The sequence below is a fragment of the Trichechus manatus genome, unplaced genomic scaffold, assembly GCF_000243295.1.
Source record: "Trichechus manatus latirostris isolate Lorelei unplaced genomic scaffold, TriManLat1.0 scaffold00019, whole genome shotgun sequence".
In the NCBI taxonomy this organism is placed as follows: Eukaryota; Metazoa; Chordata; class Mammalia; order Sirenia; family Trichechidae; genus Trichechus; species Trichechus manatus.
This window is the reverse complement of record NW_004443955.1, coordinates 14,027,038-14,054,344: the sequence shown is the minus strand read 5'-3', so window position 1 is coordinate 14,054,344 and position 27,307 is coordinate 14,027,038. Positions and strand designations below refer to the sequence as shown.

Sequence of the window (27,307 nt, the reverse complement as noted above, 5' to 3'; positions counted from 1 at the left end):
TCCAGTCGATTCCAACTGAAAGCCACCGTACAGGACAGAGTAGAATAGCCCTGCAGGGTTCCAGGGAGCAGCTGGTGGATTCAAACTGCCAACCTTTTGGTTAACAGCCAAGCTCTTAACCACTGTGCCACCAGGGCTCCCAATGCTCAGTCTAGTGCTAATTATTCCCCACAACTAAGATAATTTGCTGATGTGGCATGACTCACGATGAAAGGAAACAGCTTCAAACATGGAATGTACAAAGTACAAATCGAGGAAAATTGGTAGGTGTCAAAAATGAAATGGAACACATAAAGATTGATATCCTAGGCATTAGCGAACTGAAATGGATTTGGTTTGGCCATTTTGAATCAGACAATCATATGGTCTACTATGCCGGCAATGACAAATTGAAGAGGAATGGCAGGCATTGCATTCATCGTGAAAAACAGCATTTCAAGATCTATCATGAAGTACATTGCTGTCAGTGATAGAATAATATCCATACTTCTTCAAGGAAGACCAGTTAATACGACTTATTATTGAAACTTATGCACCAACCATTAATGCCAAAGATGAAGAAATTGAAGATTTTTACCAATTTCTGAGTCTGAAATTGATCAAACATTCAATCAAGATGCATTGATAATCACTGGTGATTGGAATGCAAAAGTTGGAAATGAAGAAGGAATGGTAGTTGAAAAATATGGCATTGGTGATAGAAATGACGCCAGAGATTGCATGATAGAATTTTGCAATATCAACAATTTATTCATTGCAAATACCTTTTTTCAACAACATAAATGGTGACTATACACATGGACCTCAATGGAAGGAATACACAGGAATCAAATTGACTACATCTGTGGAAAAAGACAATAGAAAAGCTCAATATCAGTCAGAACAAGGCCAGGGATCAGCTGCAGAATGGACCATCAGTTGCTCATATGCAAGTTCAAGCTGAGGCTGAAGAAAATTAGAACAAGTTCACAAGAGCCAAAGTATGACCTTGAGTATATCCCACCTGAATTTAGAGACCGTCTTAAGAACAGATTTGATGCGTTGAACACTAATGACCTAAAGACCAGACAAGTTGTAGGATGACATCATGGACATCAAAAGGTCATTAAAAAGACAGGAAAGAAAGAAAAGACCAAAATGGATGTCAGAAGAGACTCTGAAACTTGCTCTTGAACATAGAGTAGCTAAAGCAAGTGGAAGAAATGATGAAGTCAAAGAACTGGACAGAAGATTTCAAAGGGTGGCTCAAGAAGACAAAGTGTTATAATGACATGTGCAAAGACCTGGAATTATAAAACCAAAAGGGAAGAACATGCTTGGCATTTCTCAAGCTGAAAGAACTGAAGAAAAAATTCACATCTCAATTTGTCGTATTGAAGGATTCTATGGGCAAAATACAAAACAACGGAGGCGGCACCAAGTTGGCAGGGTAATCAGACACTTCCAGTGGTCCCTCTTACAACAAAGACCCAAAAAAAACAAGTGAACCGATTATAAATGACAGTCTAGGAGCCCTGAACATCAGAGGCAAAGCTGAGGAATCGGACTGAGTGATGGGGAGGGAGAGACAGCTCGGGAGCAGCAAGGAGTTGCCAGACCTGACCCGGCAGTAGCCAGAACCCTTCAGGCTGGATCAGCTTGTGGTGGGCAGTGAGGCAAGCAGCAGCACTCGGGAGGCATTTTCCACATCAGGAGAGACCCAGCAGCAGAGAGTCTACTCAGCCCTCCAGAACAAGTGAGAAGCAGCCCTCATTCGGCAAAAGATAAGTACTTGCATCTGGCCTACCACACGGATCAAAAACACTCCCTTTTGGGAAAAACCTCTCTCCCATTTATCTCCCCGCTCCTGCTCTACACTAGGTCTGGGACAGCTTCAGAAATTGCCGAGTCCCCTGGGCCAGAAGTAGGACCCGTCACACACCCTGAGCTATTCTCCCAGCCTTACAGAGGGAACAAATTAACAAACTGGGGAAAAAATAATCTGCCAGCTCCCCTAAGCCAGAACTCAGGGTAGGCACAGCTCCTTTGCTTAGGCATAGGCATAAGGGGTCCACAGTCTTTGAGTGCCTTTCCCCCCGCGTGGACTTATGTGGGCCCATTTCAACAGCATAGGCCCTTATTACCACAGTACAACAGGGTATATACCTGAAGTCCAGCTTCAGCTGTTTCACTTGTGAAGTGGCAGGTTCATGATATTTGACACTGCTCTGCCCATTAAGCATGGTCTTCACCTACCCACATCAGGGGCCTGAGGACTGGTGGCTCCACCCATGCCACCTAGCCACCTGCGACAGGGGCCTAAGAATAAGTGGTGCCCCCCCAGTCCTTACAGCCAACAGCATTAGGTGCTCACAGTCCAACTGCAAAACCCACCCACCTACACGCTCTAGGGAACAGGGACACACTTTCCTACCAGACACTCAAGCAGCCGTCAGCCCCCTGCCTTGCCCAGCGTGTGTCCCCCTGCTGCAGCCAGATGCCTGTGCCTACACCAATCACCTATGCCTGTCTAGGACTGTAGGCGAGAGCACATCTGGTGACCTACTACCTGGACACCTGAGCTGAATCAGTACAAGAAAAGTACATGCAGAAATTATTGAACAATATCATTGATACTACACGCAAGTAAAATTTTGCTGAAGGTAATTCAAAAATGCTTGCAGCAGTACTTCATCAGGAAACTGCCAGAGAGTCGAGCCAGATTTAGAAGAGGATGTGGAACGAGGGATATCGTAGCTGATGTTAGATGGATCTTGGCTAAAAGTAGAGAATACCAGAAAGATGTTTACCTGTGTTTTATTGACTATGCAAAGGCATGCGACTGTGTGGATCATAACAAATTATGGATAACATTGTGAAGAATGGGAATTCCAGAACACTTAATTGTGCTCATGCAGAACTTGTACATAGACTAAGAGGCAGTCGTTTGAACAGAACAAGGGGATACTGCGTGGTTTAAAAAAAAATCAGGAAAGGTGTGCATCAGGTTTGTATCCTTTCACCATACTTATTCAGTCTGTGTGCTGAGCAAATAATCCAAGAAGCTGGACTATATGAAGAAGAACAGGGCATCAGGATTGGAGGAAGACTCATTAACAACCTTTGTTATGCAGATGACACAACCTTACCTGCTGAAAGCAAAGAGGACTTGAAGTACTTACTGATGAAGATCAAAGACTACATCTTTCAGTACGGATTACACCTCAACATAAAGAAAACAAAAAGCCTCACAATGAGCAACATGATGAGAAACGGAGAAAAGATTGAAGTTGTCAGGGATTTCATTTTGCTTGGATCCTCAATCAGCACCCACAGAAGCAGCAGTCAAGCAGAAAACAACATATTGCGTTGGGCAGATTTGCTGTAAAAGACCTCTTTAAAGTGTTGAGAAGCAAAGATGTCACTTTCAGGACTAAGGTGCGCCTAACCGAAGCCATGATATTTTCAGCCGCCTCATATGCATGTGAAAGCTGGACAATGAAGAAGAAAGACCAAAGAATTGATGCATTTGAATTATGGTGTTGGTGAAGAGTATTGAATATACTATGGACTGCCTGAAGAATGAACAAATCTGTCTTGGAAGAAGTACAGCCAGAATGCTCCTTGGAAACAAGGAGCTCCTTTGTCTCACATACTTTTGACATGTTATCAGGAGGGACCAGTACCTGGAGAAGGACATCATGCTTGGTAAAGTGTCAGCAAAAAAGAGGAAGACCCTCAGTGAGACAGATTGACACAGTGGCTGCAACAGTGGACTCAAACATAGCAACGATTTTGAGGATGGTGCAGGACTGGGCAGTGTTTCGTTCTGTTGTACATAGGGTTGCTATGAGTCAGAACCAACTTGCTAGCACCTAGCAACAACAACTAAGATAAGACTCTTCTGTGTACCCTACCCAAAATGCCCTTTTAGCAATGAGGTTCAATTCTGACCAGTGAGAGCAGGCACTGTTCTTGACCCTGTGTGAGCTGTGGGCACTGTTGCCCCTAATCCTTTCACGTGGTTCCTTCTCCAGACTCAGGTGGTTTCCTCACATGCTGATAAGTACTTATCTGAATACTCAAGGGAGACCCTTGCAAATCTCCAGAGTTTTCCCTCTGTGCATCGTTCTCCTCTGAAGTACTCTGTCCTGCAAGGTGTAGCTGCTTTGGATTCCTTCTCAGTGGGCTTATTTTACTGAGAAGTGACAGACAATAAATATATAATAGAGGGGAATGAAGGCTCTTCACTCTTAACTCCTTGTTTTCAACTTGTAGTGCCTACCAGGTTGTGGCTGGGTTCTCCTTCCCTGCATCTCTGCCTCTCTTCATTCAGGTCTCTACTCCATTGCCACTTCCAAGAAAGACTTTATCTAATTACACTACTAAAATAGCGCAGCCTTCACTCCCCTCTCATTCTCCTCTATTGTATATTTATTGTCTGTCTCTTCTCAGAATGCAAATGCAAGCCACAGAGTGAGATATTTTAAGAAATACTGGCAAGGGCTTGTATTCAACACATATAAAGAACACCTACAAATTAATATGGCAGAGAACAACTTAACTGAACACTGGGCAAGAGATTTAGTGGGCACTCACAAAAGAACAAACATATGAAACAGTGTTAAATCTCCTTAGTAACCAGGGAAGTGGTTATTTAATTCTCAATTTCAAGACCTTAACAGCTTTCACATTCTTAATACATTTCCGGCTATCTTTATGGATTTCTTCGCCCATTTTAGCTACCAGTGTCGTCCCTGTCTGCGGTATTGTGGCCAGATAGTTTTGTGAAACCATCTAACAATTTTTCCCAGGAATTAAAACCATCTAACTGTAGGGTTGCTATGAGTCAGAATCGACTGGACGGCAACCAGTTTGTTTTTTTTTAACTATTTTTTTAATATTCTTGGCCTTTTCCTCCCATCCTTCCTATCCTTTATTCCAGCCTCCTGAAACCGTAGACATAGCCATATTCCTTCAGACTTCTGTTCTGCTGCACATGCTGTTCCCTCTGCTTAGAGTACTATCCCTTTTTTTTATTCCTAGAAAAAGCCTCTTGTCTTCTAGGCCAGTTTTGACTCCTGTAAAATCTTCCCAAATTCCCTCAGTAGTTAGTCAGGCTACCTTCTTCTCCCCCACATTATAACTATTGTATTGCTGTTATTCTCCCACAAGAAGGGTGTCATCTGTTTTTTTTTTTAAAGTAAATATCTTGATCGACTGGCATATAATAGGTGCTCTGAAAATGTTTTCTGAAGGGAAGAATGAATGGACAGGTGAAGGAACATCTAGTGTACAAATGAGCCAAGGGCTTCTGCCTCTGACCCTGTTCTCTTTCCTTCATTGCCTGTTTCCGGCCAAGGTTAGAGATCTTATCTAATGTTGTGTTTGGAAAGCCAAGGTCTTGGCACCTGTTTTTCATTAAAGAAGGAACATGCTAAGGCTTTAGGTAACCTGGTGGTCTCAGACAGGAGGTGGAATGAAATCAGACACCTGAGTTTTGGTAACCTTTTAGCTGAAAGGACATAAACATCTCTGTCTTCTGGTTATGAGTGGCAGCAAAGAATAGGGAATGACTGTTTATTCAGCAGACATTGCCAAGAATATTTCCCCCACAAGTTTATGGAAGAATCCAATAAATTTATCTTATACCATTAAGAATCCATTTGCTTTGTAAGTTTAGTTTTTTTGTACACAAAAATTCTATTAAACCAAGATACTATAACTCAACAGAATACTTTTTCCCTTTTAATTTTGAAAATTTCAATAAACAAACTTGGAGAGGGTAATAAAATGAGGAAAAATAGAACTTACAAAGCAAATTGTGTAGATCCTATGAAGGAGAATGCCTTCAAAGTTTACCCTTGCTGGATGTGACTGGGCCTTGGCAAGTATTTAGCAAAGTTCCAAGTGATGAGCTTAGATTTCTGTGCCAGGTTTTATTAAGGAACCCAGGATAGCATCTGCTCACTTTGAACAGAATTCTGGCGAATCAACACAGTCTTCTTGAATTTTCAAATATATATTTTGATTAAGTCCTATCTGCTAACACATACAGTCTTTTCCTTACTGCTAATGTTAATACTACTGTAACATTTGTTTCTCTGCAGCTGTGGTGCTCCCATTCAGGTTTCAGAGGTGAAGCTGCTTTCCTTTTCATCAGGGCAACTCACTGTTTTCCTCCCAGCGGAGGTGAAGTCCATCGGGACGGAGAAGGATCACGTGCTGCCTCTGCAAGAGTTAGCCATGAGGAGTCTGTATCGCTCCTACCACCAGTTTCTAAAAGGTACCCGGAACTTTTTATATTCTTAATAAGTTTTTATGTCATATCAACACCGATGCTTTTAGCACCCCCTACAGACAGAGAAGCATTCTTTAAACTACCGTCTTCCGTGGCGAGGAACGGTGGCTAAAAGTTAAACTGTGTGGTTTAAATGAAGGAAATTGGTGTTTGGAAACATGTGTTTAGTTGAAGCAAACGATTGGCATAGGGACTTTCTTCAGTAGGAATAATTTGGAAAGATTTTATCCCTCAAGCAAATTTGGATCCCTCTTCTAGCAGAGCATGTTTTTGCTTTGCAGCTTCCTCACATCTAAGAAATTTGTATTCCTAAAGGAGAGGAAATATCAGGAGCCTTTGGCAATATTACCACAGCCTAACAGCTTTTGTTTTGGAAAGGAATTGCAGTATATGAATTTCATAGATATTGTGATGATTTTAAGAAAATGCTAGGGAATGTTAATAAGAAAAACTACATTTCAAGAGTTTTTAAAACAGCTAATTTTTTTTTTTCTTTGCTTAAAAAACAGTACAGACAAAAACATGTAATATTAACCTTCCAGGAATGTCTAGTACAAAGTTGTTACACTGTTTTTTTAAACTGAACAGAAAAGTATAGGTATTCTCCTGTGAATAAATTATATTTTGCTAAACGGTTATTGATGGGTCCAAACAGATACAAAAGATAAGAAGATAATTTACATTTGCTTCCCAAAGATGGGTCAAAGTATTTTTAGGTTCTACCTCATTATGACCATTTCCATGTCTACTGGATGTTTATCCTCAATAGTAGACCAGGGTCCATTTATTTATCAAGATAGCCTGGACCACTGAGATGCTTTAAATGTCTCTTTTATGTTTAGTGCTCAGATAAAGCTGGGAAGAAAACATTCTCTTTTTATTAATGACAGCTCATGGGAATGAGGCAAGGAAAGGCTTGCTTTTGTTATTTTTCATTTTCTTTGTTTCCCTTCAGTGTTTCCCCCTTTTTTCAGTCTTTTAAATAAATACTATTTGCCTTGATTGGTGCTTGACTAATACTAAATGCTCAATAGATATAGTGGAGAACTTAATGAAAGTTTATTTAGTCTTCAGTCCCAGTCCTTTTTTTGTTCTCTGTCTCTTATAGAAGCTTCCAAAACCCTCTCTGGGTAAATTGATGCCTTTTTGATCTCTATTCTCGAGGAGTATTTGATCTTATTCTTTCCTCACCTTTACCTAGGACAGCTTCTGGTTGCTTTTAAAAGAGTAGATTTAGGTTTTCTTTTTGTCTCAGAAATGTAAAAACTATCTTTCAATTCTAAATAATGTTAGATTTTTATTCAATGCCTATCAGATAACAGAATTTTAAACATAGAGTAACTTTTAACTAACTTGAACTTACTTGAACTTGAACAAAGAGAAATATTTTAGGAAGTCTAATTTGAGGAAACCTGAATTTTAACTCCCGTGCCTGATTTTCTCTCCTCTTCCAGATTTGAACTTTCTGTCTCCAATCTCGTTACCCCGGAGTTTTCTGGAGCTGCTGCACTGCCCCCTGGGGCACTGTCACCGGTGCAGTGAGCCCATGTTTACCATCGTCTACCCCAAGCTCTTTCCCTTGAGAGAGACGCCGATGGCAGGGCTGCACCAGGGGTAATCACGCCTAAGTGGGCACCAGGGCTTACACCTGGGTGAGGGTGGGCACGTGGGGAGTTGGGCGGACATGCATGAAAGCACTGTTAACTACTTAGCCGATTTCAAGGTAGAGCATGCTTCCTCAGATACATGTGGAATGAAGCAAATGCCCATTTTCAGCATCCGAATCGTAGAGACGCTGTAGGACAGAGTAGAACTCCCCCATAGGGTTTCCAAGGGTATCAATCTTTATGCAAGCAGACTGCCACATGTTTCTCCCACGGAGACGCTGGGTGGTTTCAGACCACTGACCTTTCAGTAACCACCATGGAACCAGGGCTCCTTATAAGAAAACTAGACTTCCCTTATGAGCTAATTTTTTAGTTATGTTTAGAACAGGCTTACTGTATGTATTGTGGGTTTTTTTTCCCTGCTTTTTCTTTGTTCACAGCAGTCTCTAGGCAATAAGGGATGCCAGAAAAAAGAAGCGAGGGAGAAAAAGAACTTGTTATATAACGGGATGAACCAGCCCCTCTCAGTAGTTGATGTTGCTAACTAAGAGAGCATGTGGCTGAACAGGGCGCATGCACGTGTGTCTCTGTTTTAGATTTCTCACCTTCCAAGTGGCAGTCGCTTACCACTCTCTCTTTCTTGGCACAATGCCTTGAATTTGCTGTGAATATTCACTAAGTAAAACCCCCGTACTTAGTGAGTTTAAAAAAAAAGAGTATCAGACAATTACAAATAGGACGTGAAATGAAAAATCCCCTATTATCACAACCTTAGCTTATGGATTTTCTAAATTAAGAATTTTCTAAATTTGCAATGTTTATTAGATTTGCATTTTTAAAGTTTAAAAAAGTATTTTATTTATCCATCAGATGTGGTATTTTGTTTGGGTGAGTAACTTTTCCAGCTAACTGAAGCTCATTACCCCTATTCATTGTGACAAAGCATTTCGGTTGTAACCATTTTTATAGAAACCTTTCCAAGATTTTCTTTCTCTCCCTGGTTTCTTCATCCATACAGGGAAGGCAGTGGGGTGTGGTATTAAGAACACAAACTTTGGCATCTGACAAGCCTGGCTCTGTGGCTCTGAGAGCTTGGGCAAGGTGCTTAACCTCTGTGAGCCTAGTCGGACATAGTGCAGCCTGCGGGGCAGGGCCATGGAGGATTGGCAGGTGATGGAAGTCAAAGCCCTGGTACTGAATAAGTGTTCAACAAATGGTCACTGCCTTTTCCATCTTCTCTACCCTCTGCCTCCCAAAACTGCATTTATCTTTTTCTTACTCTGCATAATCCCATTTTGCTATACTTAGAGTTCCTGTTTCAACTTCCTATATTTTTAATGTTTTCTGCTCTTTACTGTGCCTGCCTACAGGAGCCCTCCTCCCAACTTTTCTGATTTGATCCTTCTGTCCCTGGGTGGTTTTGTTTGTGTTCTTCTGCTAACCTAAAAGTTGGAGGTTCGAACCCACCCAGCAGCACCATGGAAGAAAGGGGCGAACTGCTTCTATAAAGATTACAGCCAAGAAAACCCTATGGAACGGTCCTGCCCTGTAACACACAGGGTCACCATGAGTCAGAATCAACTCGATAGCAATGAGTTTGGTTTTGGTTTTGGATCCTAGGTAATCAGATAACCAAATTTTGTGGAATTATGTTTAAATTAGAGTAAAAAGGACGGAGTGAGGGACTAGGGGTATTACTATGTGTCTTAGTTTCCTGGGGCTGCCAAAACAAAATACTATAAATTGTGTGGCTTATAAGAACAGAAATTTATTGTGTCAAACAGTTCTGGAGGATAGAAGTCCAAATCCAGAGTATTAGCCGTGTTGACTCTTTCTGAGGGTTCTGAGGGTTCCATGTCTCTCTCCTAGATTCTGGTGGCTCCTGGCAATTTTGACATTCCTTGGCTTTTAGATGCATGTTCACATGGTATCCTCCTCCTTTATCTGTGTCTCTTCTCCCCTTTTATAAGACACCACTCAGAAGAGATTAGGGCTCACCCTATTTTGGTATGACCTCATGTTAACCTGGTAGATAACATCTTCAAAGAAAGATCATAGTCACAGGTACCAGGGGTCAGGACTTCAGCATGTCTTTTTGGGTGACACAATTCAATCCATAACACTTTGTGAATAAAACGAACAAAATGAAATGGAGAAATCTGTGAGAAGCAGTAGTGCATAGTGGACAGGTCCTGATTCTGACTCCTCCACTAAGAGACCTTAAGCAGATCACCTAACCTCTCTGAGCATTGTCTCTTTGTCAATAAAATGGGGATAATAATATCCACATCATAAGGTGATTGTGAAGATGAAGTGAATCATTCGTGTGGAGAGCCCAGGACAGTGCCTGGCATGTAGTAAATACTAAATAAATGTTAATGATTATTATCTATTTTTGTTACTTCTTTCTGGCTTGTTTTTAGCAAATGATCTCCACATCAGCAAGGAAAGTCTTAACTAATTCATTAAGCTACAGTAAAATCTTGCTGCATTGTTTTTGTACAGTTTCCTTTAAAGGCATTTTCTTAATGAGAAAATGAAAACAAAACAATATGGTCAGTATGCTCTGTTAGCCAACGAAATTCTAAAAACCCATTTAAAAAAATAAACTTGCTTTTTGTCATGCTAATTAATTTGTGAAAAAGTAAGAGATCTTTCAAATGAAGTCATTTTCGTGTTACCTGTAATGAAATTTGGGGAACTTATTCACTATTTGCCTTTTCCATTCACATCTACTTATTTCCCTGCTACAACCTGGAAATCTGCTGTAAATAATCTTATATTGTGTCAGAACATAAGTATAATAAGGTTGATTTAATAAAAATGAACATGTCAGTTCTGTAGGACTTAGGCAATGTCTTCTGAGGAGCAAAGCCAGAAGTGCCAGTGTTTACAGCAGAGATGAAATGCCAAGATATAAATGTGGCTTTCTGTGGTGAGTTAATGCAAGGGTCTGAAGTTGAGAGTTTGTGGTTTTCCTGTGGTCCACGAGACCTTGCTCCATCCATGTTGCCATGGAGATTGTATTAACAGCATTGACTGCAGTTTCTACTATAGTCTTTAAAGTACTTTCTTTTGTAACTGAAAACCAAACACTTGAATCTCCAGTAGCTTATTGCTGAAAGTGAAATCAGTGTCATACACTCTAAAAGTTCTTGATAATATTTTTAAGTTTTCTAATATATTCAGTTCAGTTTGCATTGCTTGTCATAAAATAATACGATATATCAGCCAATATCTAAATTATTATGAACATCTGGTATTATTTTAAAAGGGAACATACTGAATATTCTTCTAAAACACCAAGTTCTATAGAAGTGTTAGTTCCAACCTACATTTAATACACAGAGTGAAGTAAAAACAAATTAGTTATTTGCATAAACAATAAAGGCCCCAACCTCCAAATGTACGTAGCAGAGAAGAATGACTTGTTACGACTTTTAATGCCTATAAAAACCCCTTACTGTTGAGTCGTTTCCAACTCATAGCAACCCTATAGGACAGAGTAGAATTGCCCCGTAGAGTTTCCAGGGAGCGGCGGGTGGATTCAAACTGCTGACCTTTTGGTTAGCAGCTGAGCTCTTAACCACTAGGCCACCAGGGCTCCTTGATGCCTATAGGAATAGCAGATTTTCATTCCCAAAGCTTATTGCCCATTTATTAAAATGAAGAACTTCAACTTAAAGGATTGTTTACTGGTAAGCTAACATGTGTCTGACTTTTCCCAAGTGCATATGGATTTCACCAGTTCTGTATTTCCCAATAGGAATTGAGACTACCCAAGATTTTTCAGGGGCACTCAGAAGGTTTTACTTAAACCAAGAAATTTTGAGACAGTAACTGCATACTGCCCAGTATCCCACTGTTTCTTCCCATATTGCTGGGCTAGCCATAACAGATACTACAGGTTACACTTGAGTTTTGGTATGGGGACATCTCTGCTTTTGTGCATTAAGACCCCAGGATGCAAAGGAAAGAACACACTGGTCTTAGGGTTCTTAGGGGTCAGGTTGAACTCACTGCTTTTAGACTTTTTGTTGTTGTTGTTGTATGCCGTAGAGTCAATTCCAGCTCATAGCAACCCTATAGGACAGAGTAGAACTGCTCCATAGGGTTTCCAAGGTTGTAATCTTGATGGAAGCAGATTGCTACACCTTTCTCCTGCAGAGCAGCTGGTGGGTTTGAACCTAAGACCTTTTGGTTAGCAGCCAAGTGCTTAACTACTGTGCCACCAGAGCTCCTTATATACCTATATATAGCATTTAAATATGTATATATATATACACACACGCATATATATATGCATACACATGCATATTTAAACAATTGTATATATGTAGAAAAAGTCTTGAAGGATTCACACAGCAGAGTAACAGTGATTTCCTTTGAATAATGTTGAATTTTGCAGCAAACTGATAATGCTTTAGCAATTAAAAATATGTTTAATCATTAAAACATTAGTAGTCCATTGGTTTTTGATTAAAAAGCAAAACCAAAACAGAATTTTTCAGTTATTCTCAAATAGCTTGTTTGTTAGTTTGTACAGTCAGTCCCACGCATGCACTGAGCATCTTCTGCAGGAAGGTCGCTGTGGTAGGTGAAGACGCCTGGCTTCAGTCAGGCAGCTCTCAAGCTCCGAACTACATAGCTTGGAGCTTTCAGGAATTCTCCTTAGTGTTCCAGACCAGAGCAGTTACAAGAGAGGACCAGATGTCTGGGTCATTGTTGTGCCTGTTGTTAAAGGGGATGCAAACTGTCTTTGTCTTGTGGCTTCCCTTTGTCTCTGCGAACAATTTAATACTCCCTTTGCCTACTCACTAGTAGTTTATTTTTTAACAGTCTCTTCTGATTCTTATCTGGTTGAATCACTTCTGAAATGTTTCACATTTCCTTACCCTTGCTTTTTTGTGGGTATTACTTTCTCCTATAAAACCAATTAGTATCAGTAATACCGACCTTATCTGCATACATGGGATTTTTTTTTTTTCCTATCTGCAAAAGCCTATTCATTGGCACTCTCTTAGATGACTTGTAAAATTTCCCACAGGTAAAACACTCTTCAGCAAATTGTTCTTAAGTATTTCTTCCTCATTGTGTCATCTAACAGTTATTTATTGTCCATCTGCTGTGCGCTAGGCTCTGTACTAGGTGCTGGGGATTCAGTTACAATCAGACCACCTGACACTTCTTTTCCCATGTAAATCTCACTCTCAGAAGTCTGGGGCATGGATGGATCAAGTAGAGAAGCAAGTATGTAACAATTACACCTCTGATACAGAATCTTCCCTCCCTTGAGAGTCCGTGGCTATTAACAAGCAGATACAATATGTCATTAGATGATTCTCTGGGAAGTAAATATGTACACAGGCTTGGAATTTCATCTGATCAGCTCTGTCTCATAAATATTATTTTTCTTCTGGCTTGAATTTCTGTATGAGTCAAGATATGTTTTGTGTTTGTAATAAGGCAACAGGTTTGCAAAGAAAATCCCACATTTCGTTTGATTTTTGTGGTCTCTAATGTGTGCCAGGGGCATTGTGCTTTGAGTTGTTTGTTTTTTTAAGGAACAGCGGTATTTCTGTGTTTTAAAACCAAGATGAAATGCTCTTTCTTCTGGCCTGCCTGTAAGTATGCTCAGATTCTGCAGCAGCAAATGTCACAGCTGATGTTCTTTGTAGAATTTATCAGAATCTTTTTCTTAGCTGTAGAGCTTATTGCTTACCTTAAAGTTTCTGCCCTAAAACGACCATGTCTCTGGAGCCATAGTTGTGGAATTTTAAAGCACTTAACCGGCACCAATCCATTCTTAGGACTGCAGACCTGTTAGTTGATGTGACAACTTAGATCATTAATATAACAAGCAAATATAATGTGTTGTTAGATGATTCTCCCAAAAGTAAATACGTACACAGGCTTGGGATTTTTTTGTAGGATCATTATTACGCCTCCAGGTTACCCACCTCAACCCCTTGAGTATCATGAGAAGTTAGTGATGATCCAGTGGCATTATGCTGCAGTGAGTGTGATACAAATCCCACATTTTGAAGTTGAATTCTATTGCCTGGAAGCTTTATTTTAAAAAAATTCAGTGGTTGTGGTGTGAAATGTACTCCCTCTATGAATGAGTTATACTTTACATAATGATTAAAAAAAGAAAAAAGAACAGGGAGAGTAAGTTTAGTCAGCTGATCTCTGAAAATGCAATTGAATTTAGGATCATTTTGTATCTGAGGCTCATTTCAATTTGTAGCAGATTATCTGAGCTGGGGTTCTAGTCAACTTTAATTTTTAAAAAATTAGAAATAATATGTAAAGTATCTAATAACTGAAAAATTACATAATTTCTTGAGTTAAGAAAAATGATTCAAAAGCAATATCATTTAAGGATATTATTTGAAAAGCAGAAGGTTTTAATTTTAATCAAGTCAAATTTATCAATTTTAATCTTATGGTTAGTGCTTTTTAAATCCTAAGAAACCCTCACCTACCCCAAGGTTGTGAAGATGTTCTCTTATGTTCTAGAAGTTTCATAGTTTTAGCTTTTATATTTAGGTGTGTAATCTATTTTAAAGTTTTGTGTATGGTGTGAGGTAAGAGTCAAGGTTCATTTTTTTCATATAGAAATTCAGTTATTACAGCAAAATTTTGTTGAAAAGACTCTCCCTTCAACATTGAATTGGTAGTTTTCAAAAATGAAATGGTCATATAATGTGAATATATTTCTAGACTCTCTCTTCTGTTCAACTCGAGAAGAATATATGTTCTGCATCCTTTGTACTTTTTTGTTTCACTATTCTCTTAAATACTGAGAGAGAGGTGTCAAAGTCTCCAGCTCTGGTTGTAGACTTATCTTTCTCCCTTTAGGTCCAGCTTTTTGCTTTACAAATTGTGATGCTCCTGTGTTAGGTGGAGACATGTTGAGGATTGTTATGCCTTCCTGCTGAATTTCTCTTTCCATCATCATGTAATGTCCCTCTTTATCTTTTGCAGTGCTCTTTGTTTTGAAGTTTTCTTTGGCTGACATTTATAGATAATACCCACTTCTGTTGACTGCTTGCATGGTGTCTTTTTCCATCCGTTTATGTTCACTCTATCTCTGTCTTTTATGTTTAAAACGCATCTCTTGTAAACAGCATGTAGTTATGTCTTGCTCATTTACCCAGTCTGATAATCTCTACTTCTTAGTTGGGGTGTTTAATGTGACTGTTGATACAGTTGGATCTAAGTCTACCATCTTGCTATTTGTTTTCCATATGCCCGGTCTCTTTCATTTTGTTGTTTCTCTATTGTTTCTTTCACACCTGCTTTTGGGTTAATTTAATATACTTTTGTGTTCTGTTTAATTTTGTATTTTGGCTCCTTAGCTTATCTCTTTTTATTATTGTTGTAATGGTTACTTTATCCATCTTTAACTGATCCACGTTTATTTAGCAGCTATATTCGTCATACTTCACCTTTTACATGTGAGGCTTCGTAATTCTAAGTTAACCCTTCCTTCTCCCTTCTGACTACACCTGACTCTTTCCACTTTCTGCTTCCCACTTTACAATAGTAATAACCTTATGACAATATAGTTAGACTTTTCAGCCTCTTGCCATCCTTTGTGTAATTGCCGGAATGTGTAGTCCAAGAATTCCTCACTATCTACCTCCATCAAGTTTCTGAGTTCCTTGTAGTAAGGATCGAAATTTCAGATGTAAAGGAATAAGTAGCCCTATCTCAAACAAAAGTATCCAGACTTACTTGTTTCTCGGGTTCAGATGGCAAGAGTTCAGATGATGAGGGATAGCTATATATATTTTGGGCGATAGTTTCACTTTTGGAAAATGAATTTGTCTGGAGACTTTCATTACTAATGATGACAAATAATAGGCCAAGTGAATGAGTCATGTCTGCTCTTAGAGACCTCATATTACAGTTAAAGAGACTAGAATAAGTTCCCCTGAGAAACTGTGGAGGAATAATACTGTCCAAGGCTACTTTATCCCTCTAGGGTAGACTAGACTTGGCTGTGGGACAGTTTAAGCTTTCAGTTAGCACAGCCATTTTCCCTGTTGGAAGCATTTCTCCCTTGAGGACTTCTAAGTTGTGGGAACAGAAAACAAAGTGTTCTTAAGTAAATTATTAGATATGATAAGAAGATGGGCCGCTCACACATATGCCCCTTGGTTCCCGGACCCATGCATTTGTGCACTGGGGAAATAGCACCATATGTTGACCACCAGTTTGAAGGACAGGACCCCTATCTTATAGGATATCGCACCTAGCTGGCATAATAATGGAACCTTCAGTAGTCTGTTGCACCTTTCTGTCAGGCAAGCTACTTCTGAATGATGGTGTACATGGCAAGACCAATGGATTTTGTAGGCATGAGCCATTGCCATACTTACTGCACCATAAAATTAGTTAATTGGTTGGAGTGGATATTATATGAGAGTCCGTGGTAATGCATAAGACATTCTGTGAGTCCATGAATGATGGTGTAGCATAACTGTTGCAGACTGAGAAGGTAAGTCCATATTTGGAATATACATCTATCCCATGGTGGAAGGGGCCCACCAGGTTGCCTGATGGCCCCCCAGGAGAATGATGCACTATCAGGAACTTATCATTGGCATCTGCTGTTGTCATATTGGGCACTTAGCCCTGGTGAGGAGGAGTCCATGCTGTGGAGCCCATATATAGCTTCCAACCCTGTTACCATTACCACTTTATACGTGGGCCCACTGAGGAAGCAGAGGTGACCAGGGAAAGAGGCTGACTGACATCCATTGGTGGGCCATCTTGTCCACTTGATCATCACAAGCTTCCTCTGCAGCACATATGCTCCCTAGCTTTTTACATGAGACAGAAATATCTTCATAGCCTATACCCGTTCTGAGGTCTTCATGCATGTCCCGCTGGATCTCTTTGTCACCAGTCTTTCAATCTTGTTCTTTTGAAGCCCCTGACCAGCTAGCCAACCCATTTGTCACTGCCCATGAGTGAGCGTAGATCCTTCTTTTTTTTTCCCCCAAAACGAGTTGTTGGTCAGATGCAGTCCTTGAAGTTCTGCTCACTGGAAAGGTTTCCCTTCGCCACTGCCTTTCAGAACTATCCCTGAGTGCAGTAGCTGTCTACTTCCTGATGAAGCCAGCATACCATGCAGACCTATCTGTAAACACTTTCTTCCTCTCTTAATTGGTCATAAGGAATTCTCCATGAGGCCAAAGTTGCGGCTGGAGAGGGGGTGTTGAAGCCATAGGAGCAGGTACTATGGGAGTTTGAGCCACCTGTTTTTGCAAACTACTCATATCCCAGACTTACTCAGGGCTGCTTTTATATAAACTATCTCCATTTAATGGGGAAATGGTACTGCATATGCTTTGATATGTCAGATAACACCCAATTCATGATGGGCAGCTCAAGCTGCATAGTCACTTAAGAGTTTTATGGTTAGACATTCAATTTCAGCCAGGGCCGAATAGCAAGCCAGGAGTTAGTTTTCCCATGGAGAATGATTGACTGCTGAAGATGGCTAGGCTTCATTCCAAAATTCTAGAGGTCTGTGCCTACCGGAGTTTGCCAGATGCTCCATATGGCATCCTTACCTGCCACAGACACTTCAAGCCCAGTCTTTTCAGTCATAAGACCCAAGTGGCAGGGCACTTTCTCTAGACCTTACTTAGAATTGTCAGCCTTATAATTGCTCAGTAAATGTGTCAAGAGAGAAAGACCCAAATATATTTTAATTAAACCTTTTATTTTGAAATAATTGTAGTTTACATAAAGTTATAAGAAATAATACAGAGATCCCATGTACGCTTTACCCAGTTTGCCTCAAGGGTAACATCTTGGAAAACTATGTTATAGTACACTGTCACAATCAGGATATTGACATTGATACGGTCAAGATACCGAATAGTTCTATCACCACAAGGCTCCCTCACTAGACACACTAAGCACCCTCCCTACATCCCTGACCTCTGGCAACCATTAATCTGTTATCTGTTTCTATAGTTTTGTCATCTGAAAAGTGTTCTACGAATGGAATCATACAGTATGTAACCTTTTGGTATTGGCTTTTTTTACTCAGCATAATCACCTGGAGATTCATCCAAGTTATTGCAGGTATCAGTATTTTGTTCCTTTTTATTGCTGAGTAGTATTCCATGGTATGGGTGTGTCACAGTTTGTTTAACCATTTGGATTGGTTCCAGTTTTGGGCTATTACAGATAAATATTCTGTATACATTTATGTGCAGGCTTTTCTGTGAACATAAGCTTTCATTTCTCTGAGATAACGCCCAAGAGTGCAAATGCTGGGCCATATGGCAGCTGCCTGTTTAGTTCTTTAAGAATGGGCTAAACTCCTCTCCAGAGTAGTTGTACAATTTTACATTCCCACCAGCAATGTATATGTGACACAGTTTCTCCACATCTTCACCAGCATTTGACGTTGTCCCTATTTTTTGTTTTAGCCATCTGATAGGCGTGTAATGTTATCTCACTGTGGTTTTAATTTGCATTTCCCTAATACCTAACGTATTGCATTGGACAAATCTGCTGCATCAGACCTCTTCAAAGTGTTAAAAAGCCAAGATGTCACCTTGAGGACTCAGATGTGCGTGACCCAAGCCATAGGATCTTGAATCACCTCAAATGCATGTGGAAGCTGGACAACAAATAAGGAAAACCGAAGAAGAATTGATGCATTTGAATTATGATGTTGGCAAAGAATATTGAATATACCGTTGACTGCCAGAAGAATGAACAAATCTGTCTTGGAAGAAGTACAACCCGAATGCCCCGTAGAAGCGAGGATGACAAGACTTCATCTCATGTACTTTGTACATGTTACCAGGAGGGACCAGTCCCTGGTGAAGGACATCATGCTTGGTAAAGTAGAGGGTCAGCAAAAAAAGAGGAAGACCCTCAACAAGATGGATTAACACAGTGGCTGCAACAATGGGCTCAAGCATAGCAATGATTGTGAGGATGGTGCAGGACTATGCAGTGTTTTGTTCTGTTGTACATAGGATCGCTATGAGTCGGAACCAACTTGATGGCACCTAATAACAACAACAACAACATCCGTATGTAAAGCTTCTCTTTACCCCTGATAATTTTCCTGGTTCCAAAGTCTGCTTTGTTGGAGATTATTACAGCTACTCCTGCTTTATTTTGATTTGTGCTAACTTGGTATATCTTTCTCCATCCCTTTGCTTTTAACCTACCTGCATCTTTATATTTAAGATGGGTTTCTTATAAACAGTATATATTTGGATCTTGTTTTTTATCTACTCTGACTATGTCTGTATTTTAATTGGTATATTTAGCCCATTTACATTTAAGGTAATTATTGATATGTTAAGGCTCAAGTCAGCCATTTTATTACTTGTTTTCTGTTTATTTCCATTGTATTTTTCATTCCTTTCTTTCTCCTTTCTTACCTTCCTGTAAATTATCTGAACATTTTTTAGGATTCTATCTTGATTTATTTAGAGTGTTTTCAATATATCATTTTGTATAGATTTCTTCGTGGCTGCTTTAGTTGTTACAATATGCATACATGCATACTTTTCCTTTGTCTGAGAATATCTTTATTTCCCCTTCATTCCTGAAGAATATTTTTGCTAGATATAGAATTTAGAGTTGATGTTCTTTTCTTTCAGTATTTGAAAATTATTGTGCTAATTTCATCTGTCCTTCATGGTTTCAGATGAGAAATCTGTTGTTATTCATACTGTTATTGTTGTTATTGTTGTGCCATGGAGTCTATTCTGACTCAGTGACCCTGTAGGACAGAGTAGAACTTCCCCATAGGGTTTCCAAGGAATGGCTGGTGGATTTGAACTGCTGACCTTTTGGTAAGCAGCCAAGCTCTTAACCACTACGCCACCAGGGCTCTGTCATTCATACTGGTGTTCCTCTATACAGTAGTGCCCCCTTATCCACTAGGTATACGTTCAAAGACCACCAGTGGATGCCTGAAACCACAGATAGTACCATACCCTATATGTACTGTTTTGTCCTGTACATACCTACCTATGATAAAGTTTAATTTATAAATTAGGCACAGTAAGGGATTAGCAACAATAACTAATAATAAAGTAGAATAATTATAACAATATAATGTAAGAAAAGTTATGTGATTGTAGTCCCCAGCCAGATGGAGCAGGACAGTGTGAGATTCCATCATGCTACTCATTTAACATTTTTAGACCGCAGTTGACCGCTGGTAAATGAAACCTTGGATAAGGGAAGACCACTGTAATTATTTTTCTCTGCCTGCTTTCAATATTTTTTATTTTCTCTTCTGGTTTTCAGAAGTTTAACTATGATGTGTTTTGATGTGCATTTCTTTGAGTTTATCCTATTTGGGTTTCTCTCATTTTCTTGAATCTGTAGGTTTTGTATCATATCAATTTTTTATTTTTATTATTTCAATCATTATTTCTTTGAGTACTTTTTCAGTCCCATTCTGTTCTCTCCTCCTGGGATTCTGATGACACAAATGTTAACTTCTTAAAAATAACTGACTGAACAGAAATGTCCCACAGGTCCCTGAGACTCTGCTCATTTCTATTTAGTAAGTTTTTCTCTCTCTTTTTCAGATTTGATAAGTTCCACTGATCTGTCCTCAAGTTCACTGATTCTGTTCTTTAGTGAATTTCTAATTTTGGTTATTCTATTTTTCCCTTCTGTAATTTCCATGTGTTCTTTTCTTTAAAAAACTGCTGTTTCTTTGCTGAGATTTTCTATTTTTTCATTTGTTTCAAGGAAATTCAAATTGCTTGTTGGAGCTTTTTTTTTTTTTTTTTTTTTTTTTAATGATGCTGTTTTAAAATCCTTATCAGAGCCCTGATAAGTAAAGCATTATTGAAGAAGAAGAGTAAAGTCAGGGGACTCGTACTATCTGACCTCAGAACCTACTATACTGCTGTGGTAGTCAAAACAGCCTGCTACTGGTACAACGACAGACACATTGACTAGTGGAACAGAATCGAGAACCCAGATGTAAATCCATCCACCTACAGTCACCTGATCTTCAACAAGGGCCCAAGTTCCCACATGGGGAAAAGACAGTCTTTTTAACAGATGGTGCTGGCAAAACTGGATGTCCATCTGCAAAAAAATGAAACAGGACCCATACCTCACACCATACACAAAAACTAACTCAAAATGGATCAAAGACCTAAACATAAAACCAAAAACTATAAAGATCATAGATGAAAACATAGGTTCAACACTAGAGACCTTAATACATGGCATAAACAGGATACAAACCATAACTTAACAACATATAAACTCCAGAAGATAAGCTAGATAACTGGGATCTTCTAAACACTTAGACTCATCAAAAGACTTCCCCAAAAGAGTCAAAAGAGAACCTACAGACTGGGAAAAATTTTTTGGCTGTTACAAATTCAGCAAAGGTGTAATCTCTAAAATCTACAAGAAAATCCAACACCTTTACAACAAAAAGACAAATAATCCAATTAAAAAACGGGCAAAGGAAATGAACAGACACTTCACCGAAGAAAACATTTGAGTGGCTAACAGACACATGAGGAAATGCTCATGATCACTAGCCATTAGAGAAATGCAAATCAAAATCACAATGAGGTACCATTTTACCCTGGCATTACTGGCACAAATCAAAAACACTGGAAATAACAAATATTGGAGAGGCTGCAGGGAGATTGGAACTCTTATGCACTGCTGGTGGGAATGCAAAACCATACAACCATGTTGGAAAATGATATGGCACTTTCTTAGAAAGCTAGAAATAGAAATACCATATGATCCCGCAGTCCCACTCCTAGGAATATATCCTAGAGAAATGAGAGCCGTCACACGACTAGACATATACACATCCATGTTCATTGCAGCATTGTTCACAATATCAAAAAGATGGAAACAACCTAGATGCCCATAAACAAACTATGGTGCATACACACCATAAACAAACTATGGTGCATACAATGGAATACTATGCAATAATAAAGAACAGTGATGAATCTGTGGAGCATCTCACAACATGGATGAATCTGGCAGGTATTATACTGAGTGAAATGAGTCAATCACAAAAGGACAAATATTGTACGAGACCACGACTATAAAAACTTAAGAAAAGTTTTACACACAAAAAGAAACAATCTTTGATGGTTACAAGGGAGGGGAGTGGTGGGAGTGGAAAAACACTAAATACACAATAGGTAAGTGGTAACTTTGGTGAAGGATAAGACAGTACACAATACTGGGGAAGCCAGCACAACTTGGTCAGAGTAAAGTCATGGAAGCTCCATGGAAAAATCCAAACTCCCTTAGGGACCAAATTACTGGGCTGAGGGCTGTGGGGACCATGGTCTAAGGGAACATCTGGCTCAAGTGGCATAACATAGTTTATAAAGAAAATGTTCTACGTTCTACTTTGGTGAGTAGCATCTGGGGTCTTAAAAGCCTATGAGTAGCCATCTAAGGTACTCCACTGGTCTCACCCCTTCAGGAGCAAGGGTAAATGAAGAAGACTAAAGACACAAGGGAAAATTAGTCCAAAGGACTAATAGACCACAATTACCATGGCCTCCACCAGACTGAGTTCAGTACAGCTAGATGGTGCCCGGCTACCACCACTGACTGCTCTGACAGGGATCACAATAGAGGGTCCTGGACAGAGGTGGATAAAAATACAGAACAAAATTCTAACTCAAAAAAAGACCAGACTTACTGGCCTGACAGAGACTAGAGAAACCCCGAGAGTATGGCCCCCGGACACCCATTTAGCTCAGTAATGAAGTCACTCTGAAGGTTCACCTTTTAGCCAAAGATTAGACAGACCCATAGGACAAAGCGAGACTAAAGGGGCACAGCAGCACAGGGACAAAGACTAGAAGGCAGGAGGGGACAGGAAAGCTGGTAATAGGGAACCCAAGGTCGAGAAGGGAGAGTACTGATGTGTCATGGGGTGGTTAACCAATGTCATAAAACAATATATGTACTAACTGATTAATGAGAAGCTAGTTTGTTCTGTAAACCTTCATCTAACATACAATAAAATAAATAATAAAAATCTTTATCAGATAATTCCAAAGTCTGATTCATCTCATTGTTGGAGTATGTTGATTGTCTTTTCTCATTCAGGTTGTGATTTTCAATTGTATCCTGGACATATATTACGAGACTCTGGATCCTATTTAATTATCAGTCATTCCCCTGTTGAGGCTTAATGCTAGCACTGACAGGGTGGGGAGCAGTGTATGTTCAGCTTCTTGCTAGGTCTGCTGACACCATCTCGCAAAAGTAGGTACTAACTCACACTGCCTTGTTGCAGATAGATGGGATAGAAATTCAACTTCCCACTTGACTCCACTGGCAACTTCTCAGTGAACGTGGAGCGCTGACTCACACCGCCTCATTGTTGCAAAGTGGATCAGCAGTTTATCTTCTAGCTGGACTCCTCTGACACCAGGAGAGGGCAGGGGAAGAAAGCAACTTGCCAACTAGCCCTTCCTCACACCACCTTGTTCTGCCTGGTTGATACCGGATGGGAGTCAAGGCTCAGCTTCCTCTACTGGACGCTGATGATGTGGGGTGGAGGGGGAAGAGGGGAATGGGAGTGCTTGCTCACTAGCCCCACCTCAGACTGCCTCATTAAGTCTTATTGCTACTATGTGGAGTTGGAGGCTCAGCTCACTACTAGACCTCACTGACACTACCCTGGTGGGGAAGCACCACATGCTTCCACTGGGTCGGGGGTAAAAGGTCAACTTCTTGTCTGACCCACCAGTACCACCCAGCTGGGGGATTGGAGCATGACCTGCCTCTGCCAGGTGGGAAATGGAAGATAAGCTCCTTGTTCATCCCCACGAATGCCAGGGGAATCAGAGTGCATCATCTGCGTCTGCGGAGCCAGGGAGTAAGTAGATCAACTCCCTGCTTGGCCCCACTGAAACCAGGGAATTAGAGGATGAAGTTTTTCCATTGTTTGGCTGCAGTAGGGTGGTTATTGCCAGAAGGATTTTCTGTTGTTAGGTCACCCTTTTCCTCGTCTTTTGGCTAGGGTGAACAGGCTTTTCTTGGAGGTTTTTTTTTTTTTTGGTCTCTGCCTCCTGATGGTTCTGGGTTGATGGCTTCTGCAGCATCTTGTCTGTGACATTTGAGAGGCAATAAAGAAGACTAGGATACTTACCACAGTGTTATTCCTCAAATCCTGAAGTCCCTAGGCTGTCCACCTTCCTTCTACTTTTCAGATCTTCTGATGTTTGTGGTGTTTATGTCCAAGGTGTTTTATTTGTAAGAGTGAGGACTGGGACAATTGGGGCTACTCCATCTTGGCAAAACTGGAAATTTCCACCCAAATATATTTTGCCTCCAAAATCCATAGTGACCCACCAAGAGTGCTTTATTTCTTCATGTGGGAAATTCTGGGTACAACTTTTCCTTCCCTTTGGAAATTTCGCCAGTGAGGCAGGCACCTGAACTTTTGCAGGGTTTATCTCCCATCTCTAGTAGGTGTCTTATTAAGGCTTCCACAGTTGGTGCTTGCTACTTCCAGCTTGTATTCCCCTCACCAATACAGTTCTTAATGCCTTAATGAAGGGAATGTTCTTCTGGCCCTCCTGGGGGTGTCTCAAAGGGTGGTTGAGCAATTTTCACCACAATAGATCCATTCCAGTGTTCCCATTTCTCTAAGCACTGGGTCTCCAACCTCTAGAATATGCAGAGGGAGTTCTAGCATCTCTGTCAAATTGACTGTAGGCCTCTATTGAGTCAAACCTTCTATTAGTCACTCCCAGGTGATCAAGCTAACATTAAATCCTGAAGCACCCTTGTTGGCCTTACCCAATCTTGTATTTATCCCCAGTGGCTCATAGAATCCATTTCCACGCGTGCACTCCAGGTTTCTGCTAATAAAATTTGGCAAGATCTTGCGACTCCTTTAGCAGGTACATTATCTTCCCCTGGAGTGAACCTTATGATCCTCTCTCTGTACATGCTGGAATTTTACACTCTTTATGGCCCTGGAGGAAATGAGTGTTGTTGGAGGTGGGTTCTTAGGTATTCCTAAGTCATCAAAATATTTTTATGCAAAGAAATACTAGTTTTCTTAGAAGATGGGAAGGGCTGTTTCTCATGTCAGGAAATGTTTAGTTAGAGGTGTTAGACATTCAAGGTTCTCAGCTTTGTGTCTGTCCAAAGGTTCCCATCTCGAGCCTCAGATTTGCAGTCCTTCCCAACCAGCAGGTTTACCTTGGCAAAGAGACTCAGCATAAATGTGCCTTTAACTGGCATTGCAGCTCTGCAGCCTGTGTATTGAGGACCTACCACGTCTCTCCTACAGCTTCATAAAATAAGCATTTCTGTAAGGCCACCGTAGATAGTCTCTAGTTTTTCTACCCATGACTTGAGTTGAGAGTTCAAGATCCTAAGCTTATCTTTTTTGGGAAATCTCTTCAGCACAGTCAGAAGTAGCCGTCGCCCCACAGTCTTTGAATTCACTGTGATGCCGCAGAAATCAAGTTCCACAGCCACTTGATCTCCCAGTGCTCCCCCTCCGCTGGCGTTCATGCCAGGCGGTACTGTGGGTGATCGTGATTTCACAGCACACTGCCAGTTAACACTGTCCCGTTTCCTCCTAGCAAGGGGTCATTTGTGCACGCATCAAATATGGAGCAACCTAGCTGCACAATCCCGTATTCTGGCTGTATTGTCAGCCTTGAAACACATATTTAATCATTCAGGTGACTGGCCAGAAAACAAAATACACATTCTTCTGGGATTTTGAAGAAAAATTCATGAAGAAGCACTATTTGCAGAAAGGGTTCAGAGCACCCACAAGGGGTGTTGAGGCACTTGGGATTCACAACAGTAAGAAGCTGTTACCATCCGTAGTCCTTAGGCTTGAAGGGCAAAGGGAAATCTGGAGCCTGGTGAGAACTGGGGCTTGAAAGGGGCCTGCCCCATAGGAGCTGAAGACATAGAGGTAGAGAGGAAGTAGGGCAGAAATACTCAGCCTTTCTGTCTTCAGCCTCCTGCTGGGGCCTCCCACTGGCCTAACCCAGCCAGAGACCAAGGCAGCTTTGGTGGTCAAGTCTGTAGAAGTCACGCCCTGGGCCATAGAAAAGGACAGAAAATGAATTAAAGGGTGGGGAGATAGAAAACTAGCACAGGGGTCGTATGAAACCAACAGTAGACATATTCTCTCCTCGCCAGAGGGCAGTACTTTCAGTGGGATAACAAGCTGTCGAACGACTGCAGCTATCCAGAGTGGACCAGATGTCCCCATAGGCCTCACGACTCACCGCCAAAAGGCACCCAAACAGGAGTTCTAGAAGGGATTCCTCACTATGTGAGAGGACATCGGATGAGGACCCTCTACCTCTATTATTCAGATTCTAAAATTACCTCTAAGAACAATCCATGTGAATACATTCGTAGGACAGACCCCTTAAAATTATTAACCTCTGCATATAAGTATACTTGTGTTCTACCTAAATTTGATGACATTTTCTGTTACAGGATTTTTATAATGTAATTCAGATTCTGTGATTGCATTGTTGGTTTTACTCAGCAGAATTCAGAATTTAACATGGAAAAGGCCTATTTTTCCCTAGCTGCTTACTTAGGGATACTGTGTCACCTGACAACCGCTAAATAAATGGACACAGCATGCACACACAACCCTCACCTGATTGTAGAGCTCATTTTTAAAAGGAAATTTACATTTCTTTTGTGTAGTTTTTTGACCATGCTTCGTCCTTTATTTTAACAACAATGAAAAAAAAGATGCTGTCTCTAATGGAAAGAATCCAGAGGCTTAATCTTGAGCTAACAGTGTTTTTCTCTCCCTTTTTTCCCCTTCCAGGAGGACAACTGTGAGTTTTGTGGCTTACTGCTGCTCCACCCGGTGTCTGCAGACTTTTGACCTACTGAGTTGATAAACACTCAAGAACCCTCGGGAGCATCGCCAGCTTGACACTGCAGTCACCTGCTACCGCACACTGTTTGTGGGCTAGGAGGGGAGGGGAGGCCAGCCGGGTAAACAGGCTGTTCCATCCTGCCCTGTCAAATGCAGGAGACTGCAGAACTCTCTGGAATGTCCTGATTGAGCTTTGCAGCTAAAAAGCCTTCATCCTCCCCCCTACCCAAGTTGGAATATATTTCCCCCAAAATTAAGGACCCTTTGTTTTCTGTGTTTTTCTTTTTACGTGTGTCTCCTTCTCAAGCTATTTGGTTTGGTGTGCCTCCTCAAATCTAGTGTAAAGCAGGTTTCCGTTCCCTGAAGAACTATAATTTGATAATACAGCCAAATTGCCAAATTAACCTTTGAACACATATACCTTCAGTGATAATTCTAATCTTTCTCTGTCTTTCCCCAGAGAATTATTTCCCCCAGAAGTTATTATCCATGGTTCCCCCAGTGGCAGCTTGTCTT

General features: G+C 40.6%; 1 protein-coding gene across 2 annotated transcripts in view; it reads left to right on the top strand.

The window, feature by feature from the left end:
* Positions 1–27,048, top strand: part of LRRC28 (leucine rich repeat containing 28) — a 236,409-nt gene extending 209,361 nt beyond the window's left edge. For both annotated transcript variants that reach the window (XM_004372654.2, XM_023727874.1), the window contains 3 exons: positions 6,090–6,265; positions 7,735–7,894; positions 26,738–27,048. In XM_004372654.2, the coding sequence (XP_004372711.1) occupies positions 6,090–6,265; positions 7,735–7,894; positions 26,738–26,810 (409 nt within the window). In that variant the 3' untranslated portion in view covers positions 26,811–27,048. The remainder of the gene's footprint in view (positions 1–6,089; positions 6,266–7,734; positions 7,895–26,737) is intronic.
* The last annotated feature ends 259 nt before the right edge of the window (positions 27,049–27,307 follow it).